Source organism: Papio anubis, chromosome 9 (assembly GCF_008728515.1).
Source record: "Papio anubis isolate 15944 chromosome 9, Panubis1.0, whole genome shotgun sequence".
In the NCBI taxonomy this organism is placed as follows: domain Eukaryota; kingdom Metazoa; phylum Chordata; class Mammalia; order Primates; family Cercopithecidae; genus Papio; species Papio anubis.
This window is the reverse complement of record NC_044984.1, coordinates 8,423,230-8,442,971: the sequence shown is the minus strand read 5'-3', so window position 1 is coordinate 8,442,971 and position 19,742 is coordinate 8,423,230. Positions and strand designations below refer to the sequence as shown.

Sequence of the window (19,742 nt, the reverse complement as noted above, 5' to 3'; positions counted from 1 at the left end):
ATCACCCGAGGTCAGGAGTTCAAGACCAGCCTAGCCAACATAGCAAAACCCTGTCTTTACTAAAAATACAAAAATTAGCCAGGTCTGGTGGCACGCGCCTGTATTCCCAGCTACTCATGAGGCTGAGGCAGGAGAATCGCTTGAACCCGGGAGGCGGAGATCGCGCCATTGCACTCCAGCCTGGGTGAGGAAAGCGAAACTTCGTCTATATATATATACACACACACACACACACACATTTATATATAAAATATATAATGCTGGTAGTACAGCAGAGGAAGCAAGAGCGTTCTATTGCAGAGTAGGTAAATTTGTAAAAAGAGTATTGGAGAAGGACTATCAACGGAAGTATTTGAATTGGACCTTGAGAAGTAAGTTCTGTGTATGTTCAGTGGGATGAAAAAGCATTCCAGGCAGAAAATGACCTGAGCAAAGACAGTGGGTGAAATGCATATTTTGGGAACACCACGAAATTCGGTATAGCTAGAGCATAAGGTTTAAGTAGAATGACTAAAAAGGCAAATTGAGCCACGTTTCCTTGAATCCATGTTAGTACTTATATAACTATTAGTATAGAAAAATGAATCAATCCCTACAATAGGCCACCGTTTTGGAGAGTACGTAAGAAACAGCAAGCACCATGTTTTATCACTAGGGTGACTAGCCATTCCAGTTTGACCAGGACTGTGGAGTTTACTGGGACATGGGACTTTCCATACCTGGAAACACCCAGGAAAACTGAGATGGGTTGGTCACCACACTTATCACGAGAATAATTCACAGAAATTTGAGCACTGTATTCCATAGTATCTCTGGAAATATCAGCTGTAATCCATTTTGTTGAATTATATGGAAAGCCTCATTCAATATTAGATTCCCTAATGTCTCTCCTTCAGGTTTTTGGCACATGTGCCAGTGTTCATCTTCACGTTTACCTAAATGGAACTATGGATACCAGAATGTGTAACTATGTAAGTAGAGGTTATGGAATGCACAAAGTATTAACGTCTTTGTTAAGTGGGCCAGTTACTGTCTTGATCTCCAAAAATGACATAGGGGTTCAAGACTATAACCCTGTTTGTAAGATAAAATATGAAACCATGTTTACTTAACTCTTCATATTTTAAACCAAAATTTGAACCTTTTGTATGGAAGCAAGAATTACAAGGTGATAAAGCATTTGCGTTTTGTGGTGTTCTCGGATGGTACACAACAGTGATGTGGTAAAGTTCTTTTGTATGGCTGCTGAGCACTTGAAATGTGACTAGTGTGACTTCGAACTGAATTCTTCATTTTGATTAATTTAGATGAAAATTTATATAAACATATGTGGCTAGAAGCTACTGTATTGGTAAGCACAGTTAGAATCTTTTCATATACTTTTAGTTGGGCTAGAAATAGCAAAAAAAAAAAAAAAAAATTGTGAACATTTTTCAAATCAGTTGTTGTAGGCTCCAAATTAGGACATACTTACTGATATCAACACAGTTTACTTATGAAAATAAATGTTTGAGCTGCTTAATTGAAGCCAAAATACTGTTTTCACCTTTGCTAATACAGTGGTAAATTTCAAAGCACAAAGTGAAGAAGGTAAGAAATAAACGTTTTATTTCCAACTGAAATTAAGGCTTAATGATTAAATCATTCTGACTTCCAATTTTCAGAAGTATGTTCCATCTTTATCGTGATAAGCACTAGACATTATAGTCTCATGTTTTAAATTTATGAATAATTTTTGATTCATTTGATTTTGTATTTATAGAACAAAAGATGTCAGGGCTATTTCATCCAGTTATTAATAAATGGATCAGAGTAGTAAGTCAAGAATAAGTGCATAATGTGGTTTAAATTTTTAAAAATACTCAGAATGAGGTAGTCTATTTTTAATTCATCCATCCACCTTGCTCTTCTCTTTTCCATAACAGACTTCCCTGTGGACTTTAGCCTTATCTTTTTACCACTCAGTGGTATTAACTTTTTAAATAAGAGAATCACTATCATGCAGAAACACCTAACTTTCCACATCATTCTTTACCACATACGTTCATATATGGAGAGCGCTTGGAGCTACTTCTAGATTATCATGACATGATATATTTAATTCGATTATTCAATCTAAAATTTTTTTCCGGCATTTAACAATATTATATGCTTCAAACACATAGCATAATCTCTAACTCTTTTGCCCAAAATGGATAAACATAGTCTGCTAAATTAAGGATAATAGGATATCTTCCAGTCTTCCACTGTATTTGCTACTTGTTTATTTCAATGAGCGTGTCAAAGCAAAATTTTTAAAAAATTATTGCAACAAAGTTAAGATTAAGAAAACTCCATTAACTTACTTTTTTGTTTTAAAATGCTAAAAAACCCACTACTATTATTTAATTTTAATAACAGAATACCTAAATCTGGCATGAAAAACATAGTGTTCTCCATGAGCATAATTTGAGAACTACTGGTTCAGACTATTCTATTTTAAATGACGTCGCCAAGTGTCCCTTAGAGACTGTATCTAGGTGGGTGTTTGCTTTATTCCTAAGTGTTGGAACTTTTTTTAACAATAAAACATAGATAAGAAAAACAAGACTGGAAGAGAAGGCAATCAAACCAATACAAAAAAATCTATCTAGAGTCAACCTGATTAAACGATAAATATTTTGATTCTTTTTTTCATTCATTAGCTTGTAAACACCCAGGTTGGCTGAAAGGTCAGAGATGCCAGAAATATCATCCTCCTTCTGGAAGAAGTCTGGCCAAATGAGAGAAAGAACCAGTTTTCTTAGAGTAAAAATTACTGTATCCAGTTTTCCAGGCCAGAAAAACAAATAAAATTGGGGGTAAACAATTTAAATATCAATTGTCTGCTTCCTTCCCTCCTACTGAAACAAATAAGACAGTACAACAAAGCAACCTTCCATTTCACTGTGTTCCACTTTCCCTTAGCTCACTGTGCTGCAACCCATATGCTTTCTTGCAGTTCCTTGCCTCAGAATTTTCACACACATGTCCTCCTCCTCGGACACTCTTCTCATTCGGCCTGGGTTACTTACCCATCCCTAAGGTCTCAGTTTATAGCCCATTTCTGCTCAGGGAAGTGTTCCTTTTAAACTCCCTTCTACTACCCTATGCTATTTCTTGAAAGCACTTAACACTTTGCACTTAACAGATACCCACATAAATAAATGTATAATGTGTCTCACCTTCTAGACTGTAATCAAAAGCTTCCTATTTCTTTTATCCTACACCTAGCCAAGTGTCTGGCACAGCAAGCCTTAACACTCAATATTTTTAAGTGATCAGATAAATAAGTAAATATTTGTAATTTTGACTTAAATGGACAGCTGAGAGGCAACAATGGGATTCCAAAGGACTTTGTAATTTTGTGTGAAGCCACTCTTCCACCCTTCTCCCTACTGCAATTTGCTATCCATTTAAATCCTGACTAGTCATTGTGGAATTCTCACAGCAGCAAGAATCATTATTCCTTTAGCTAACTCATTAGGATTCCATCAGGATTCCCTCTTCTACAACATTTTTAGCTGCCAGTCATCTTTCTTACAGCAGTCTTAGATGTCCCTTCCAGGGTACCCGAGTGTTTTTAAAATTGCAGACCATCATGTTCAACAGAATTGCCCTCATGGTGATGTTTTTAAAATTGTAGACCATCATGTTCAACAGAATTGCCCTCATGATGATGTTTTTAAAATTGCAGACCATCATGTTCAACAGAATTGCCCTCATGATGATGTTTTCAATATTTTGAAATAGTATGAGTCCACTATCATCATCCAAAAGCATGCAAAAATGATGACTTCATCATTGCACATGTATAATATCACTATTTGTGCCGTATCATCTTTAGGCACGTCCTGCCTCGCAGTGCTACCGACTGAGTTTCTCTTCTTGGCCATAGTAGATTTTAAATGAAAAATATATGAAAGGTTCTGGGTTAGGAAAGGCAAAAGAAAAGGAGAAACACATTTATTGAGCACATATGTGCCAGATAGTGTACAAATACATACTCAGTACATACCAGTCCTCATCACAACCTTGTGAGACAGGTATTATCCACATTTACACATAAAGAGTCCCTTTTCTGACATTGTACGTTCTCTCTTGAATTTTTCTATTAACATTAACTTTCATTTATTTACATTATCCTCCGTATGATATTTTTAGCAGTTATAAACCAGAAAAACATATTTCCATTTAATAAATATTAATTTAATAAAATAAGTTTCACAGTATATCAATGGATGATTGAAAATTAGAAGCTGCTATCCTTCCATATCAGATTACATTCTTTTCTAGCCCTTGTTAAAGACTGAGCTGCAAAGGCTTCTTGCTTAGTTTCTACATTTCCTATTTATTGTGCACACACACACATACACACACACCGCATTCTTATCACTGTTCTAACATTGACTCTCTCGGCTTAGTCTCCTTAGTCTAATTGGAACTAGGAAGCAAGCTTAATGAACAATACATGTTGAATGTTCTCAATCATGAAATGACTCCTCCATCTTCTAATTAAACGTAGTAACAGAGTTTACCTGTTTCAGAATCAGATAAAAGGGGACCATCTTTCTTTTATCTATACCTAAGGTGAAACTCAGAGGTTTTTCCATTATAGTTCTCTTCCAACCCTACATGGAGGGCTCAGGACTGAAGAACTTTGTGTCCTACCACCTTTTCTTGAAGGAGGTGTTGGTCCACATCTGTAATCCTGAGCAAGAAGAACCTTAAATTTTCTTTCCCTTCAACTCTTTTATTGGATTTCTACTCCTTCATTTCATTCCAGATTTTCTGGACCTTGTAATCATCTAGAGAAAAATGTGGTTCCAGAGGAAACTAGCCTAGGATGGGAGGGATGAGCTTATTTGTGTCATGCCCCAACAAATACTGCAGAGTTCTAAAACCTCCTTTGCACACGTCTACTACTTCTACCCAGGATTTCTAGGACTGGAACAGCAGAAGTGAGACTGACAGTATGTCTTAGCTCAGGGTGTGCAGAGTCTCATCCAGCATCATTTAGATTTCCCAAGAAATGTGCAAAGGAAGATCAAGAATCCATGTCCCATTTCTTCTTTTGTGTCCCCTGGAAAGACCATTCTCTGTTCTTAGAGGAATTGATTCCAAGAACATATAATCATGCATGAATGTTTGTTGCCCGGGACTCTTCAAAGCATGCTATAGTTGTAGAAGAGGCTCTCCACTCTGATGCCGGCCACAGCTGCATACAGTTCAGGTACCACCAACTCTGGTACTTGTAACACAGCCTTGTCATCTGCAGTTTTAATGGCAACTTCTAGGCGCAAGCGCAGCTCTCTAGGTGAGGGGCGGCCAGCCTCACGCCAGCACCAGCAGGACTTCATAATCCCGTACCTGAGAGGGAAACAAGAGAAGCTGACTTCCTTGACAAGGCAAATGCATGGGGAGCATGTCTCCTCTCCTCACAAACCTTAACAAACAACTCTGCAGTTCTTTAATTGTCTTCTGTTTGCCCTGCTACTCATATTCTTCCCAGAGATTGATATTCCTTCTCAACCTTTTTATATCAAGTCTCTTAATAGCACTTTCTCAACACGTGCTCTTGTATGATAGGAATGACTTAACATTTTCCAAACTAGGGTATGACAGGACAGTTTTATCACTAGACGTTGTTTGCTGTACATTGTAAGCAACGTGCAGTAAAGTAACAGGGCTGGGTAGAACTGAACACATATCGTTTTTACTCTGATATGAGATAGAGTTTTTAATCATTATATACTGCTGCATGCTTTAGGTTGATTTTCATGTTTCATATATCTCCTCATCAAAATGTTACATTCTTTAATGCTTGTGCCTCGAAGCTGCTGCTAGAACTGCAGATGACAAGGCTGTGTTACAAGTACCAGAGGTTGTGGTACCAGGTCAGGTATTTTGTCGGTTAGGCGTCTCTCCCGTATCAAGACCAGCCTTTTACACATAGAAATGTTTGTCATCAATTTCTTTCTATTGTCCCTAGCTTCATCACTATACTGTGTGCCTGTGTGTGTGTGTATACTCATATATAGTTAAGATATTTAAATTTAATCTGCTTGATGCAGTAATTGTTTATCATAATGAAAACCAAGTGCTGTAGATTTACCCATTCAATGATGAAAAACTTATAAAATAGCAACAATTCTAATAAAAACATGAATATATTCTCTGCTGCCTTCTTATACACAATTTAACCTTTTCTTACGTTCTGTAGCAGTTCCTTTTTGAACTTCATTGGTAATAACAGTCTGTGTAATTTTACATTTCCATTTCCTGCCTCTACGTTGGTTCACTAACTGTCCCTATCTGCTGATAACACTGGATCCTCCTCCTGCCTTTCTAATTTCTGCTTATCCCCCCTTCCTCTGGTTGGCTTCTGCCACACTGAGAGCTGGGAAAACAGGGAGACAGTCATTTAAAAGTTAAATACTAAATAAGAACTGGTATACTCTGAATGGGTAACTCTAGTGCAATGGGTTTTATGACAGCTGTCTGAACTGTGGCTGGCAGAAGACTGACATGTAGACTAAACACAACTGTACTTGCATTGGGTTTAGTTTACTTGCTACCTATTTTAGAAGCTTCCCGTGGAACTAAACTATAATAAAATTAGATTTCTAATGTAGTTCTCAGTGTGTGGTGGGGGTATGTGTGTGTATGTGGGTGAGTATGCGTGACTGTGGATGTATATGTATATATAACATATATGCACATATAATATATGAGATAGGTGTATTTCGCTTCGTGGGTTTGGTTAAAAGCTGTACATTGGTACATACGGAAAGGCAAGGATCATCTGAGCACTTTGAAAAGGGCATGATTGATAGAGAGCAAAACAACATTTGGCATGAAAGAAGAGCAGATCTTTAAAACCCACTTACATGGTACGTGTGCAGCTACTGGGTCTCTTCATGATTTTCCTTTTTTGGAGATGCTGTAGGATGCTGGCAGGAGGGACTTCAGGATACGGTGGTGCCCCTGTCATTATGAAAATAATGAGAACTTTAGGGTCCTCTAAGATACAAACTGTAACTAACACTATTCTTCATCCATTTGGATTGGTTGCTTGCAAAAGATATAGCCGTAGGAAAAATACTACATACGATTCAGTTGCTCCCTGGTGATCAAATATGGATATAACGTAGTGAATTGGGGGGAAAGGTGTTTTGGAGAAAAAAACCTGATAAGTTAGGAGAAACCTGAATCTCTAAGAAAGTAGTCAAATAAGACAAAGTAAGACATAAGACCTGCCCTCCACTCTCTGCACATGGGAAGGTGTGCAGTTTCTCAATCAAATGAATTAGTAAGCCTGAAGTAAACATTTTTATGTTTATCCAAGACCACTCTGGGAATTATCCTTGGGATCTGAAAACATCCCGTGGATTTGGTAATATTTTGGGGAAAATAAAGATGAAGAAAGCAAAAGAAAGGTAAAAAAGGACAGGGAAGAAGGGAGTGGGGCAAGGAGAAAATAATCAGTTTATATGACCATCACGGGAATCAGGCTTAGATAACATGTCGTCCATTTCAAGCTTCAGCACTGTACTGAACCCTTTCTGAAAGCATACATCATCCACCCCTTAAATAAACATGCTTGCATATTTGCATACAGGTACACACTATTTTGGGGCTCATCCTTACCTAGAGTCACCATCTCATACAGCAGGATCCCAAAAGACCAGCTGTAAAAGAAACAAAGCCATCTACTTAATTGCTATTTCTGTTTTTCTAAAGAGAGCTCATTTAAGTGTCAGAGACCTTCAGTAAGAGCCCCATAAAAAAGGCAGATGAAGGAGAATCAAAGATGAGTGTCTGAAAAGCAAAATAACTGCCATTAGAAAGCATTTCTGCTCAATTTCCGTAGATTCGAATCTCTTTTAGGATTGAAGCTATATCTCTATTTACTCTCCTGTATTTTAAATTAATAGATGATTATTATTTGCATATAACCACACAAACACATTTACCTCAATTACAAAAGCACATTTACCTAAAAATATTCCCTCTGTGTCTCTTTCTTCCTTTCCATCCCTCTCTGCTGAAATTCTAGCCTTTATTCTTAGAGCAAATCTAATCTTTATTCTTAGAGCAAATCCAACAAGTTTTATCATTTAGTCACTATTTTCTCAGTAGATTTAATTCCCCAAACCTAGGAAAAATATTAACAGAGCAAGCTTTATATATAGTTGAAATTGTTATTTGCCTAAGCAATATGACTTGAGAGGTGTATAGTTCACTATTCTATAATATCATTATTAAACGATTAATATTTTACAGTTAAGTTTATTACCCCCAGATGTCTACTGAAAAGCACATGTCAGTGAAGCAGCAATGGAAATCTCATAACTGACTCATCCTATTAACGGATATTCTAAATTTCCTCTGCTGCTCATGGCATTCATGGCTAGCAGGATATTCTACATTACATCTATTCACTTCTCCAAGCAATTGAGTTATATGGCTACCAAAAGTCAATTGTGATTCTTTATGATCCTGTTAATGTCAATTTTACATGTAATTGCAATTATATGTAGTTATATAATCAATTAGATATTTTATATACTGATTGCATGCAAAAAAGTGTTATCTTCCCTCAAACTAAGTTGAATGTTTTGAAAATTATTTATAAAAATAAACTGCTGAAAAAGAAAGTGTTGTCAAATTGTGTGAGGGAGACAACTGTAGAAAACTGGGAAAAGTAACATCAAAAGTCTGCAAACAATTTCATAATTATTTTCAAGTTTCTCATGCTACCTAAAATCATTCTGAACTGGAACTCAAAAATAAATCATTCTTATTTACACTAAAAGATACGATTTACACTAAAAGAACAACATACAACTTCATCCTCATAAAAAGAAGACTTGCCCCTCCTTGAAAAAAACAGATAATGTGCATTTATAAGTTTTATGTTAAAATAAGTTATTGAAGGTATGTATGTTTCTTTCTATTTTAACAATGTATGGTTTAACTGGCATTTTGGTTATGTGGACCTACCTCCTTCAGATAAAAGAGACTTTACTAGATTAAGTCCTAGGATATTGATGTGAATAATCTTTTCACTTTTTTTTTTCTAATTAAGGCTGCTAATCTAATACAGAAGAAGTACTTGAGGCTGGGCATGGTTGCTCATGCCTATAATCCCAGCACTTTGGGAGGCTGAGGTGAGAGGATCACTTGAGCCCAGAAGTTCTAGACCAGCCTGGGCAACATGGTGAACCTTGTTTCCAAAAAAAAAAGAAAGAAAGAAAGAAAAAAAAAAAGTCAAGCGGGGTGGTGCATGCCTATAGCCCTAGCTTCTAGGGAGGCTGAGGTGGGAGGATCGCTTGAGCCTGGGAGGTGGAGGCTGCAGTGAGCTGTGATCATGCCACTGCACTTCAGCCTGGGCAACACAGTGAGATCCTGCTTTAGAAAAGAAAGAAAAGAAAAGAAAGGAAAAGAAAAGGTTGAAAAAGCACCAAAAAGGACTGCAGACAGATGACAAACATGAACTCTGTCACAGAACACTTCTGCTTGAGAGTATGCCTGATTTCTAAGTAGAGATTATATTTGTAGAAATAATTGGCAACAGATCAAATCATATTGAGGGAGAACACCCAAGTCATGAAGAAAGTAAACTCAGAGTCCAGGAATAAACCGTACACATCTGCTCTGATGCCAGCAGGTCTCAGGAGAAGCCGTTCTGGGGCAAGCCACTTGAGAGGTATGGTTTGAGTAGAGGAGATGGCCCCTCGGGTGTAAACTTCATAAGCCAGGCCCAATCCACAGAGCTTAGCAGTGAGATCACTTTGGATCAGGATATTCCTGGCTGCCACATCCCCATGGAACAAATGCTTATCCTGCAGGAATTCCTGTCAAGATAAAATCAAATATGATCAGCTGTCTGAGATCACAGCTTGGGTCACAGACAAGGAGAGACAGTCCTAGGAATCTTCAAAAACACAAGGACATTTTCTACTCTGAACAAGTCTCATTAATAATGATACGTCACTTCCAAAGCATGCTAATGAATCGCACGTTTCTGCATTGTGTTTAGGAATACCAAATTGAGCAAATAATTCAAATGACATTAATACTGGATTTTGAAAATATAATCACCTCTGTGTCAAACACTGACCCCTGCTTGATTTTCCTTTCCCGTGAGAAAGGACCCAGCTAGACACTGGAGAAGGGAGTAGATTCCAAGTTTCTTCCTTTTTTCTTTTTTTTTTTTTTGAGACAGAGTCTAGTTCTGTTGCCCAGGCTGGAGTGCAGTGGCAGGATCTCAGCTCATGGCAAGCTTTGCCTCCTGGGTTCACGCCATTCTCCTGCCTCAGCCTCCTGAGTAGCTGGGATTTCAGGCGCCTGCTACAAGCCCAGCTATTTTTTTGCATTTTCAGTAGAGACAGGGTTTCACTGTGTTAGCCAGGATGGCCTTAATCTCTTGCCCTCGTGATCCGCCCACCTTGGCCTCCCAAAGTGCTGAGATTACGGGTGTGAGCCACTGCACCCGGCCTGATTCCAAGTTTCTAGCAGTAGTCCCCAAAACAATGTAATACATACCGAAATTGAGTATCATAATGAAAAATTTACACACATATCTCACTTTTTACCCTAAAATAACTGCATGAGTTGAATTCAGAAATTCTCTTTTAGATAAATTGAAATTTTACAAATGGCCACAGAGTTATTAAGTGGTACTGACCAGAACCAGGTATTATAATTCATAGGATATACTATATAAACTCTACTAAAAATTCTCAAGTCAGTCTGCATATTGGAATTGCCTGAGAGCTTTTTAAACATAAGATTTTCACCCCAGATTTACTAAACCAAAATGTAAGAAGAAAGACCTGGTAACCTACATTTTTAAGAAGTATCAAATTCTAGTACAGCCAACAGAGCATCGGAGAGCTATGGCACCCTATGATAATTGATTTTTGGAGTCATTTCTGATGGCATCAAACTATTCAAGACATAAGGAGAAGCTGCAAAACTACACATGACTGAAGACCTGGAGATTGAGGGCTGTAATTACTAAACAAGGATGGTATAGAAAATTAAAACGTAAAGGTGATAATTTCCAATCACTGATGATAAAGAAAACTAGCAGTTTTCTGTGTCTGGTGAAGCTTTAAAATAAGAAATTACACTGCCGTGATAAGAATTAAAGAATGTAACTGACTTTGAGGTTGTTAAAAGTAAGAAAAAAATAGTATGATATTGCCTTGTAACAGGTAGCACAGGGTCCTGATGAATGCACCAGTTTGACCAATTCATCCCTGTTTGGCACCTCTGCAATTGTGGTTCTGAATACAGGGTAGGCTCTATCCTGACACTCTTTATCAAGGGAACATACCAACGAGGCCTTCCAAGCACCATAGACAATATTCACGTATATGATGTGTACTCTCCCTTGTCCTATAGGAGCTTCACCCATAACTATTACTCTTTACCCACCTTAATCCTTTTTTTCTAACTTTTTCCTGATTCCACTTAGATCCCTATATTCCACACCTCAAGGTGGCAAGATATATCAAATACTTAAAACAGCAGCTTCACAGAGCCCTGATTTTCCATAGCAAATGTTAATTTTAAACACAACTATTTAAATAATTTCATAGAAATAGACATAGAAAGTTCCTGGGTAATTCTGGTAAAGGTAAATTTTTTATCTTAAACCCTGAGTTCTTTGTCTTCTCTAAGTTGTTTTAAAATAAAGGAATTATCCAACTGTTGCTCTTTTCATTCATCCTTTTCCACTTGTTCCTTAATCATTTTGTAATTATATGTACTCCCTGTCACATTCAGTATCAAAGCAAGTCTCTAACCAAACATGTTCTGAACTAGTTTTTCTTGTTTTTCAGGTATAAAATTGCATACTTCCTTCTGGTTCTGTCGCCTTTCACCCATTCAGTTTCTCTTTCTGCATCTTTTCCCTACTTGCTTCCCTATCCATCTCTTTTAATTCTATTATTAGTACATACGGGGATGTAAAAGTATCAAGTAAATGGGCGTATACCTCTTGGCCCTGGCTGTTGAATTTTAGGACTGAAAAATCTTTAAAATCCTTCCTGTTCCTTGTATAAACCCTAAGTTGACTACTTTCTTCCTGAAATTACCAATAGTGTAGTAAATTATCTAGATAAATCCCTAAAGAAGGGACTAAAAACAATTTATCCATGCTTGAGTTTCTGCCCCCTAACTTCTATCTAATTTTCTTTAAAACATATACACCACTTGAGAATATTAATATGAGAAATATGGCATAAAAAACAAGGTTAACAAGGAAATGTCACACCATCAGTTGTCATTTTGCATCGTCTTACCAGCGCCAAAAGGACCTGCTTTCCAATGTGATATACTTGTTTTTCTGTGAGATCATAGAGAAGACCATCCATGGTCATCACATCCTAAAGAGACAGGGGGAAAAAAGCCATTATATCAAAATGGCACTAACAGATTTGGAAAAGAAATAAAGTTGGGCAGAGATACTCTGAAATGCAGTTACCAAAGCTAAGAAAAATATAAGGACTAATGTTCAAAGTGAGGCTGATGTGGGAGATTTTCAGACAGGCAGAGAAATAAAATGATCAACTGGACTGGAAAAACAATGACAGACATAGATGAATAGCAGGTAAGTAAGGCAAGTATAAATAAGACTATTCACTGAATAAAACAGCAGTTTTTCTGGGGCTCTGTGTGAGTGTGCGTGTGTATGCACATGTGAGCATACATGTGTTCATGATTAATTTAGCACATTAACTGAATGCATCTTTATTGAATGCCTGAAATGTCCCTTATTCCATGTTAGGAACTTGGAATACAAGCATGAGTAAAATAGCATGGCTGCTGCCTTCTGGAGCTTGTTGTGTGACAGGCACATGTGAATCAGAATCAAATAATCACACATAAATCAATGGTTACATATCTGTAAGTGCCATAAAGGAAATGTACAAAGTGCTAAGAGAGCATATGATTGTGGGCAGAAGAGAGTTGATTGAGTTGGAGGGACAGGGAAATTGTTTGATGAGATCTGAAGGATGAGTGGAAATTAACTATGAAAAGAAGAGAAGAGAGAAGTTTGGTGGAACAAGAAAAACATATAAAGGTAATCTGAAATAGAGCTGCGCGGTATTTTTGAAAAATGGAAAGAAGCTAGTGCAGTTAGAGGACAAAACAAATTTTAGATGAGTGACCTCTTTGAAAAGTTTAAAATGCCTAAATACTTGCAATTGTCCTATTGACAACACTGGATGGAAGACAATAACAGGGTCCCTTTCTCATACACATTCAGTTGTACAATAATCAGCATATGAAGGAGGTTCAAAGAATGTTGAACTTGCTCACTAGCAAGTAAGAAACTAGGGAAACAGGTAACACTTCTCAAAGAGGAATACAGAACAAGAGAAATTGCAAGGAAAAGGACATCCATTTGAGGCTAAAAATGTCTGAACATTTTAATTTTAAAAAACATGAGTTTGAGCTACAAAAGTTTTACAAGCTAAATTTCCCCCTGAGTTTGCCCCACCATACTATGGTAATGTTACAGAATGGAAAACACACTTAATAACCACAACAAAATTACAATCATTACCAAAAATACTCATGTTGTTATATAATTATCTTTAAAACAGCTACCATTTTGAGTGCTTACTCTGTACCAACCACTGCGGTTTTCACATACGTAATTTCTTGTATTTTTTATAATAATTATTACTCCCATTTTACAGATTCAGAAAACTCAGTATCAGAAAGGTGACTTGCTCAAAGTTACATAACTAGTAGGAGGTGAAGCCTAAAGTCCATGCTCTAAACTTGTACTGTCCACTCTGTGCTCATTAGCCACATGTGGCTATTTAAACTTCTATTACTTAAAGTAAAATAAAATTTAAAATTTAGTTTCTCCATCACATCAGCCACATTTCAAGTGTCTAGAAGCCATCTGTGATTAGCAGCTTATCACATTGGATGGAGCAGTTATAGAATATTTCTATAATTACAAAAAGTTCTATTATTCTGTCATGCTATTATAATGTCTCTGCATTTTGTCATTTGTCACACTAATTGACATGTGAAAAGCTAATCAACAAGGTCAAGCCTTAACCTCCTAATACCTCTGCCCTACTGCTCACCCGCCGACAGGTCCAGAGAAAGTTGAGCAGGTCCCCGTGGGCCACATCCTCCAACACCATATAGAGTGGCAGCTGTTCAGTGCAGCAGCCTTCCAGCTGCACTAGGTTCTTGTGTTTCCCCAGGTATTGATGGAATTGGATTCGCCCTAAGAAATCTTGTACCTCATGGAGCCCAGCTGGTTCTGTAGAGGATGAAAGAGCCAGGCAGTGAGCAGTCAGCGCATCCTCGATGAGTGGGAGGCAGGGAGCAGGAGGCAACTTAAGACGGTAATTCTCAAGGCCCCACATGGGAGTGAATGTAGGCAAAAATAAATACAAAGGGGACAATTAGAAGAAGATGATGCTTAATATCACTGATCTTTTATCAAAGGTAACACAGAATCATAATTATTAGAACTGGATAGGCTTTCATCTGCCTAAACAGAGAGATAGTCTGTTTGCATTAAAAAGTTATCGCTGTTTAGTCCTTTGGATTCATACCCTTGCTTGTCTTGTCTTTGTTCTATGTATCCACCATTACTGGCCCATATCATGAAGAAGAGAGACAGAGAGAAAGAAATATAATATAAGCTGGGTTCAATGGCTCACGCCTGTAATCCCAGCACTTTGGGAGGCTGAGGCTGGTGGCTGAGGTCAGGAGTTCGAGACTGGCCTGGCCAATATGGTGAAACTCCATTTCTACTAATAATCCAAAAATTAGCTGGCCACGGTAGCACATGCCTGTAATCCCAGCTACTTGGGGGGCTGAGGCAGGAGAATCACTTAAACCTGGGAGGCGGGGGTTGCAGTGAGCCCAGATCGCACCACTGCACTCCAGCCTGGGTGACAAGAGCAAAACTCCGTCTCAAAAAAAAAAGAAATATAATATCAGGAAAGGGTATCAAAGAATAAAGGAAAATGAGGAAACAACCTCAGAATCCTAGTCCAAGTAACATCCATTGTGGAAAAAATCAGTTTTAACAGCCTCCATAGCAAAGAAGAGCTAGGGAACCTAGGATGCAAGGATGTTTTAACATATGCAAATCAATTCTGTGACATACCGCATTAACAGAATAAAGTATAAACATCATATGATCATTTCAATCAATGCAGAAAAGGCATTTGATAAAATGCAATATCCTTTCACGATAAAAACACTACACAAACTAAGTACAGAAGGAATGTACCTCAACACAATAAAGACTGTGTAAAAACCCACAGCTAACATCTTACTCATCAAAACATTGTACTTATTCGTGGTAGTCATTTTAGTTATTATTTGGAGATTGGGTAAGGATTCACAAATAAACAATTTGTGTAATTTAAAAAAGGGCCGGGCGTGGTGGCTGAAGCCTGTAATCCCAGCACTTTGGGAGGCTGAGGTGGGCCGATGACGAGGTCAGGAGATCGAGATCATCCCGGCTAACACGGTGAAACCCCGTCTCTACTAAAAAATACAAAAAACTAGCCAGGCGAGGTGGCGGGCGCCTGTAGTCTCAGCTACTCGGGAGGCTGAGGCAGGAGAATGGCATGAACCCAGGAGGCAGAGCTTGCAGTGAGCTGAGATATGGACACTGCACTCCAGCCTGGGTGACAGAGCAAGACTCCATCTCAAAAATACATAAATAAATAAATAAATAAATAAATAAATAAATAAAGGACACCAAGAAAAACATTTCTGTCTCCAGTTTCCACTCTATTTCCTTCTTCTGTACACAGTTGTGATCACAACGGTTAGTTAACATCTCAATGTTCACAAAGCCTGTTAATATTTACTGTTAGGGGAAGGGGAGTCAAACACTTCTTGTTTTACCTTTTAAAGCCTTGAGAATAACACTCTTGGGCTTAGAAGTGTCCCCAGTGTTCATATTGGCTCGCAAGATAGGCCCATAGCTACCGTTGCAAATCTGCTCCAGAATTTCAGAGAGTTGCTCCCGCGGCACCTGCAGCTTAGCCAGGGCCGGTGTAGCTCCCAGAAAGTTTTCCACTGATGTCTCCTTAAGTGGCAAAGCCACATTTCCTCCATGTCCAGCTGCTTCCCAGCTTAGGTCCCTAGACGGAGGGACAGGGGCAATGTCTAGAACAGAGAGATGGTGTCAACCAGTTTTTCCCTGCCCTGGGAATTCCCAGAAAGCAGACCCCGAAACAAACTGGCAAGCAAGTTCTTCAGCAGTTTTCTCTCTGGCCAATGTGGAGTTGTCTTCTGATGCTTCTCTATAAACCAGCATCAATGCCAAGTTTGTAGAACCTTTACGATAATCCCCATTACTTCTTAGGACAACTCAAGAAGGACCCTAGGAAAGCGGTCATGACACTTCCTTTCTGCCTTCCTTCCTCTGGGTTACAATTGAGTACTCCCCATGAGTGTGGTATGGAGACAATTAGGGAAGTTCCTGAATAGGAATCCAAACCACAGATGCCTAGAGGTGGAGGTAACTGCCAGTGAGAACTGTCATTTAAGTCAGACAAATGGCTTTCAAGGTGAAGGAAAGGTATGGGTAATTAATCAACTTTAAGCTATGGTTATTCTTCCTCCCTCAAGTTACCCCAAAAGTCAAGTTATTTCATATATCCTTGAGTCTCGGTCAAAAAAGTCTTTGGGTACTTTCTCCCTCCCTTGGCCAGCAAAAAAGAGAGGTTCATCCTTCTTATTAAATCTACATTTATTCATTTATTCAACAAATACCACTTATTACATGCCAGGTACTGTTCTAAGTGTTGGGAACAGGCAAAGTCCAGATTCACCTGAAGATTACTTTCTAGTGGTAGGGGAGAGGAAGCAGGTAATAATATATCAAGCAATTAATGTTGTGCAGGAAAATAAAAGATGGAGAAAAAGCTGAGTGTGGTGCCATGAGCCTGTAATCCCAGCTATTGGGAATTAGCATTCAGCCTGAGCAACATAGCGAGACTCCATCTCTTAAAAAAAAAAAAAGGCAGTAGGGAGAAGCAACACCAGTGAATCAGTCACCTATGTTATATATGAAGGTCAAGAAAGGCCTTTCTGATGAGATAACATTTGAGAAAGGCCTGGAAGCAACTAGGGAGCAAACCATGCTGGTGTCAGGGAGAGTACTGTAGGCAAAGGGAGCAAAAATTGCAAAAGCATTAAGCAGGGAGCATACCTAGAATAGTTGAGAAACAGCAAGGAAGCCACTGTAGCTGGAGCCAAGTGGGATCATTGGAGAGTAGTAGGAGATAAGGCCAGGGAGGCCCAGATCATGTAAGGCCATGGAAATAGTTTTGTCATTTTTCATTCTGAGCAAGACGGGAGGTTACTGCATGTGTGTGTGTGTGGCAGAGAGATTTCAATCTGACAACTAACAGGACTGACTATTAAAAGACTCATTCTGACCTTTCTATAAAGGAGTAGGGGCAGAAGCAGGGAACATTAAGAGTGTGTTGCAGTCATCTGTGAGATGTGAGGGTAACTTGGGGTTATTTTGAAAACAGGGTAACAGTGTTTGCTTATGGATTAGATATGGACTATGAGAGAAAGAAGGGAGTTAAGGATATCTTCAAGGTTTGAGATTGAAAACACAGAAGACAGGACTTGCCCTTTACTAAGACAGGCAAGACTATTTGGGGAGGACATTTGTGAGAGAATTTCAGGACCTTTGTTTTGGTCATATTACATATGAGATTTGTATTCTATTGAAACTGTGCAGTAGGTGGGTTAATACAAGAATCGAGTTCAAGGGATTATCATTGGAATAGAAAACATATTTGAATCCATAAGACTAAAAATTATAGCATTTAGGAAGTGGCTTTAGTTTTTTTAAGTATTTCAAGAAAAAAAGTTCAAAACTGTTTCAAATGCTTTTGACAGATCAGGTAAGACGAAAACTGAGAATTGATCATTGGACTTGTCAACATAGCTGTCATTGATGACCTTGGAAAGACTTGTTTTGGCAAAGTGGTAGAGATAAAAACCTTATTTTAGTGGGTTCAAAAGAGAATGTGATGAGTAGAAGTACTAGAAGTGAGTTTAAGACAACTTGTTTGAGAAGTTTTCTATAAAAGTGAAGTATAAGATAAGTGGGATAAAATTTAAAGAAAAACAAAGGATTAGCCACTATAGAGTTTCATATTATTACAAGAGTTTTCTTTTTCCTTCTTTTTACCCTGAGTTTCATGTATGAGCTGATTCCCTTTTATTATATGCTCAATGGAACTCCAGAATAGACTGTTATCATCTACTTAGCATTTCAAAGACTATTAAAATATGAAGGCCCCTCCTTTCCATCATATATCCTGGAGGCAAAGATTAGGAATGGAATGTATCATAGGGTGATATGTCATCTTCCTAGGATGTTAATAAAGCCCTGGACTTTACCCCCTTAGGTCTTTCTCCTAGGTCCTTAGGCACTCATATAGTCAAAGTTTCGATAGTCCAATAGGAATAGAAACAGGTTATATGAGGTTTTTTCTTGCACAATCTTTTTTCAGTCAGTAAGCACATGTTGAATTCCAACTCAGGACTTCCTAGAAAAGAGATCATCCCCCTCTCAACTCCATGGGAGGGAACCCATGCCTCTCTCATTGCAGGTATCTAGACTTCTACACATGGGCTCATTGAAACTTAGACCATACTTTTTCCTAATCTCCATCTTCTTTAAGCCCCTGCCCAGCCCCAAAGTTTGAGCTTTACCTCGAGGTCCAGGACGCTGCTGTTGAGTTCTTTGTTCTCTGATAAAAAGCCACAGGATGACCCCAAGAAGGATGAGGAAGATAGTAACCAAGAAGGTTGGGACGATAATCACTTCATACTGCTTCTCCTGGATGACTGGGTAGGCAATCACATAGGAAGAGAAGAGAATGAAGAAGCAGCCTAACCTGGCGTTCATGCAATTTCCCCTATGCACCAGCAATCAGCTCATCATACATGAAAAGGTCATCTCTTCTACCTTCCCCTCTACTTCCATTCAACAGAAACACTGCTGGGAGTAACTCTCTAATCCGAAACCCCAGTGGCCCTGTTTCTTAGCCCATCAAATGTACATGACATTGCTTCTGGCAGTTTTCTTACCAAGATTGAAGATGCAGCATCTGGATCGCTGATTAGCACTTACCCTCTCCCCAAAAAGACAACGGCTTCTAGTCCCCATCCTTTTATCACTACTGTCTTCATTTCTACTGGAAATCAAATCATCTTCCTTCTAGAATCTATCCAGACCTTAGCCTTCATAATTCTACAATCAGAGGATAGACATCTGTGGAATCTGTACTTACCACACAACTTGTCACTGAGACTGCATTCCAGGAGCGTCCGTGTCATGCCCATTGCCACAGGGCTGTCCTCTTCTCTGCTAGGCCCACAGAGAATGCACAGAGCACAGCTGTGAGTAATTCCTAAGGATTGAGTGGTTTTTGAAAAAATAAAAATAAAATGAATGAAAAAAATAAATGAAACACACACAGAATTTTACACTGCCTCTACAGATCGCTAGTTAGGTAATTGGCTACCTCTCTGAGTCATCCGTTTATCTCTATCTACCTAGCTGACATTCAGGTTGGAAGAACCCTCCCGACCTTCTCCTTTCAACATTTCTCTTTTCTCTATTATACAGCAAAGACAGCTCTGATCTGCTCTTCTCCTTTCATTCAATTGTTACTGAAATT

At 38.5% G+C, this 19,742-nt stretch overlaps 1 protein-coding gene across 6 annotated transcripts in view; it reads right to left on the bottom strand.

Annotated features, from left to right (window-relative positions):
• Positions 1 to 3,952: 3,952 nt before the first annotated feature.
• Positions 3,953 to 19,742, bottom strand: part of STYK1 (serine/threonine/tyrosine kinase 1) — a 55,386-nt gene continuing 39,596 nt past the window's right edge. For 4 of the 6 annotated variants that reach the window (XM_009180200.4, XM_017945660.3, XM_021922045.2 and 1 more), the window contains 9 exons: positions 19,353 to 19,472; positions 18,772 to 18,906; positions 15,934 to 16,197; positions 14,142 to 14,323; positions 12,336 to 12,419; positions 9,670 to 9,878; positions 7,669 to 7,709; positions 6,909 to 7,005; positions 5,158 to 5,388 (listed from right to left, as the gene is read on the bottom strand). In XM_009180200.4, coding sequence (XP_009178464.2) covers positions 5,184 to 5,388; positions 6,909 to 7,005; positions 7,669 to 7,709; positions 9,670 to 9,878; positions 12,336 to 12,419; positions 14,142 to 14,323; positions 15,934 to 16,197; positions 18,772 to 18,906; positions 19,353 to 19,404 — 1,269 coding nt within the window. In that variant the 5' untranslated portion in view covers positions 19,405 to 19,472 and the 3' untranslated portion in view covers positions 5,158 to 5,183. Of the gene's footprint in view, positions 5,389 to 6,908; positions 7,006 to 7,668; positions 7,710 to 9,669; positions 9,879 to 12,335; positions 12,420 to 14,141; positions 14,324 to 15,933; positions 16,198 to 18,771; positions 18,907 to 19,352; positions 19,473 to 19,742 lie in introns of all 6 variants that reach the window. The other 2 variants (XM_003905988.5, XM_009180204.4) reach the window with 2 other exon arrangements.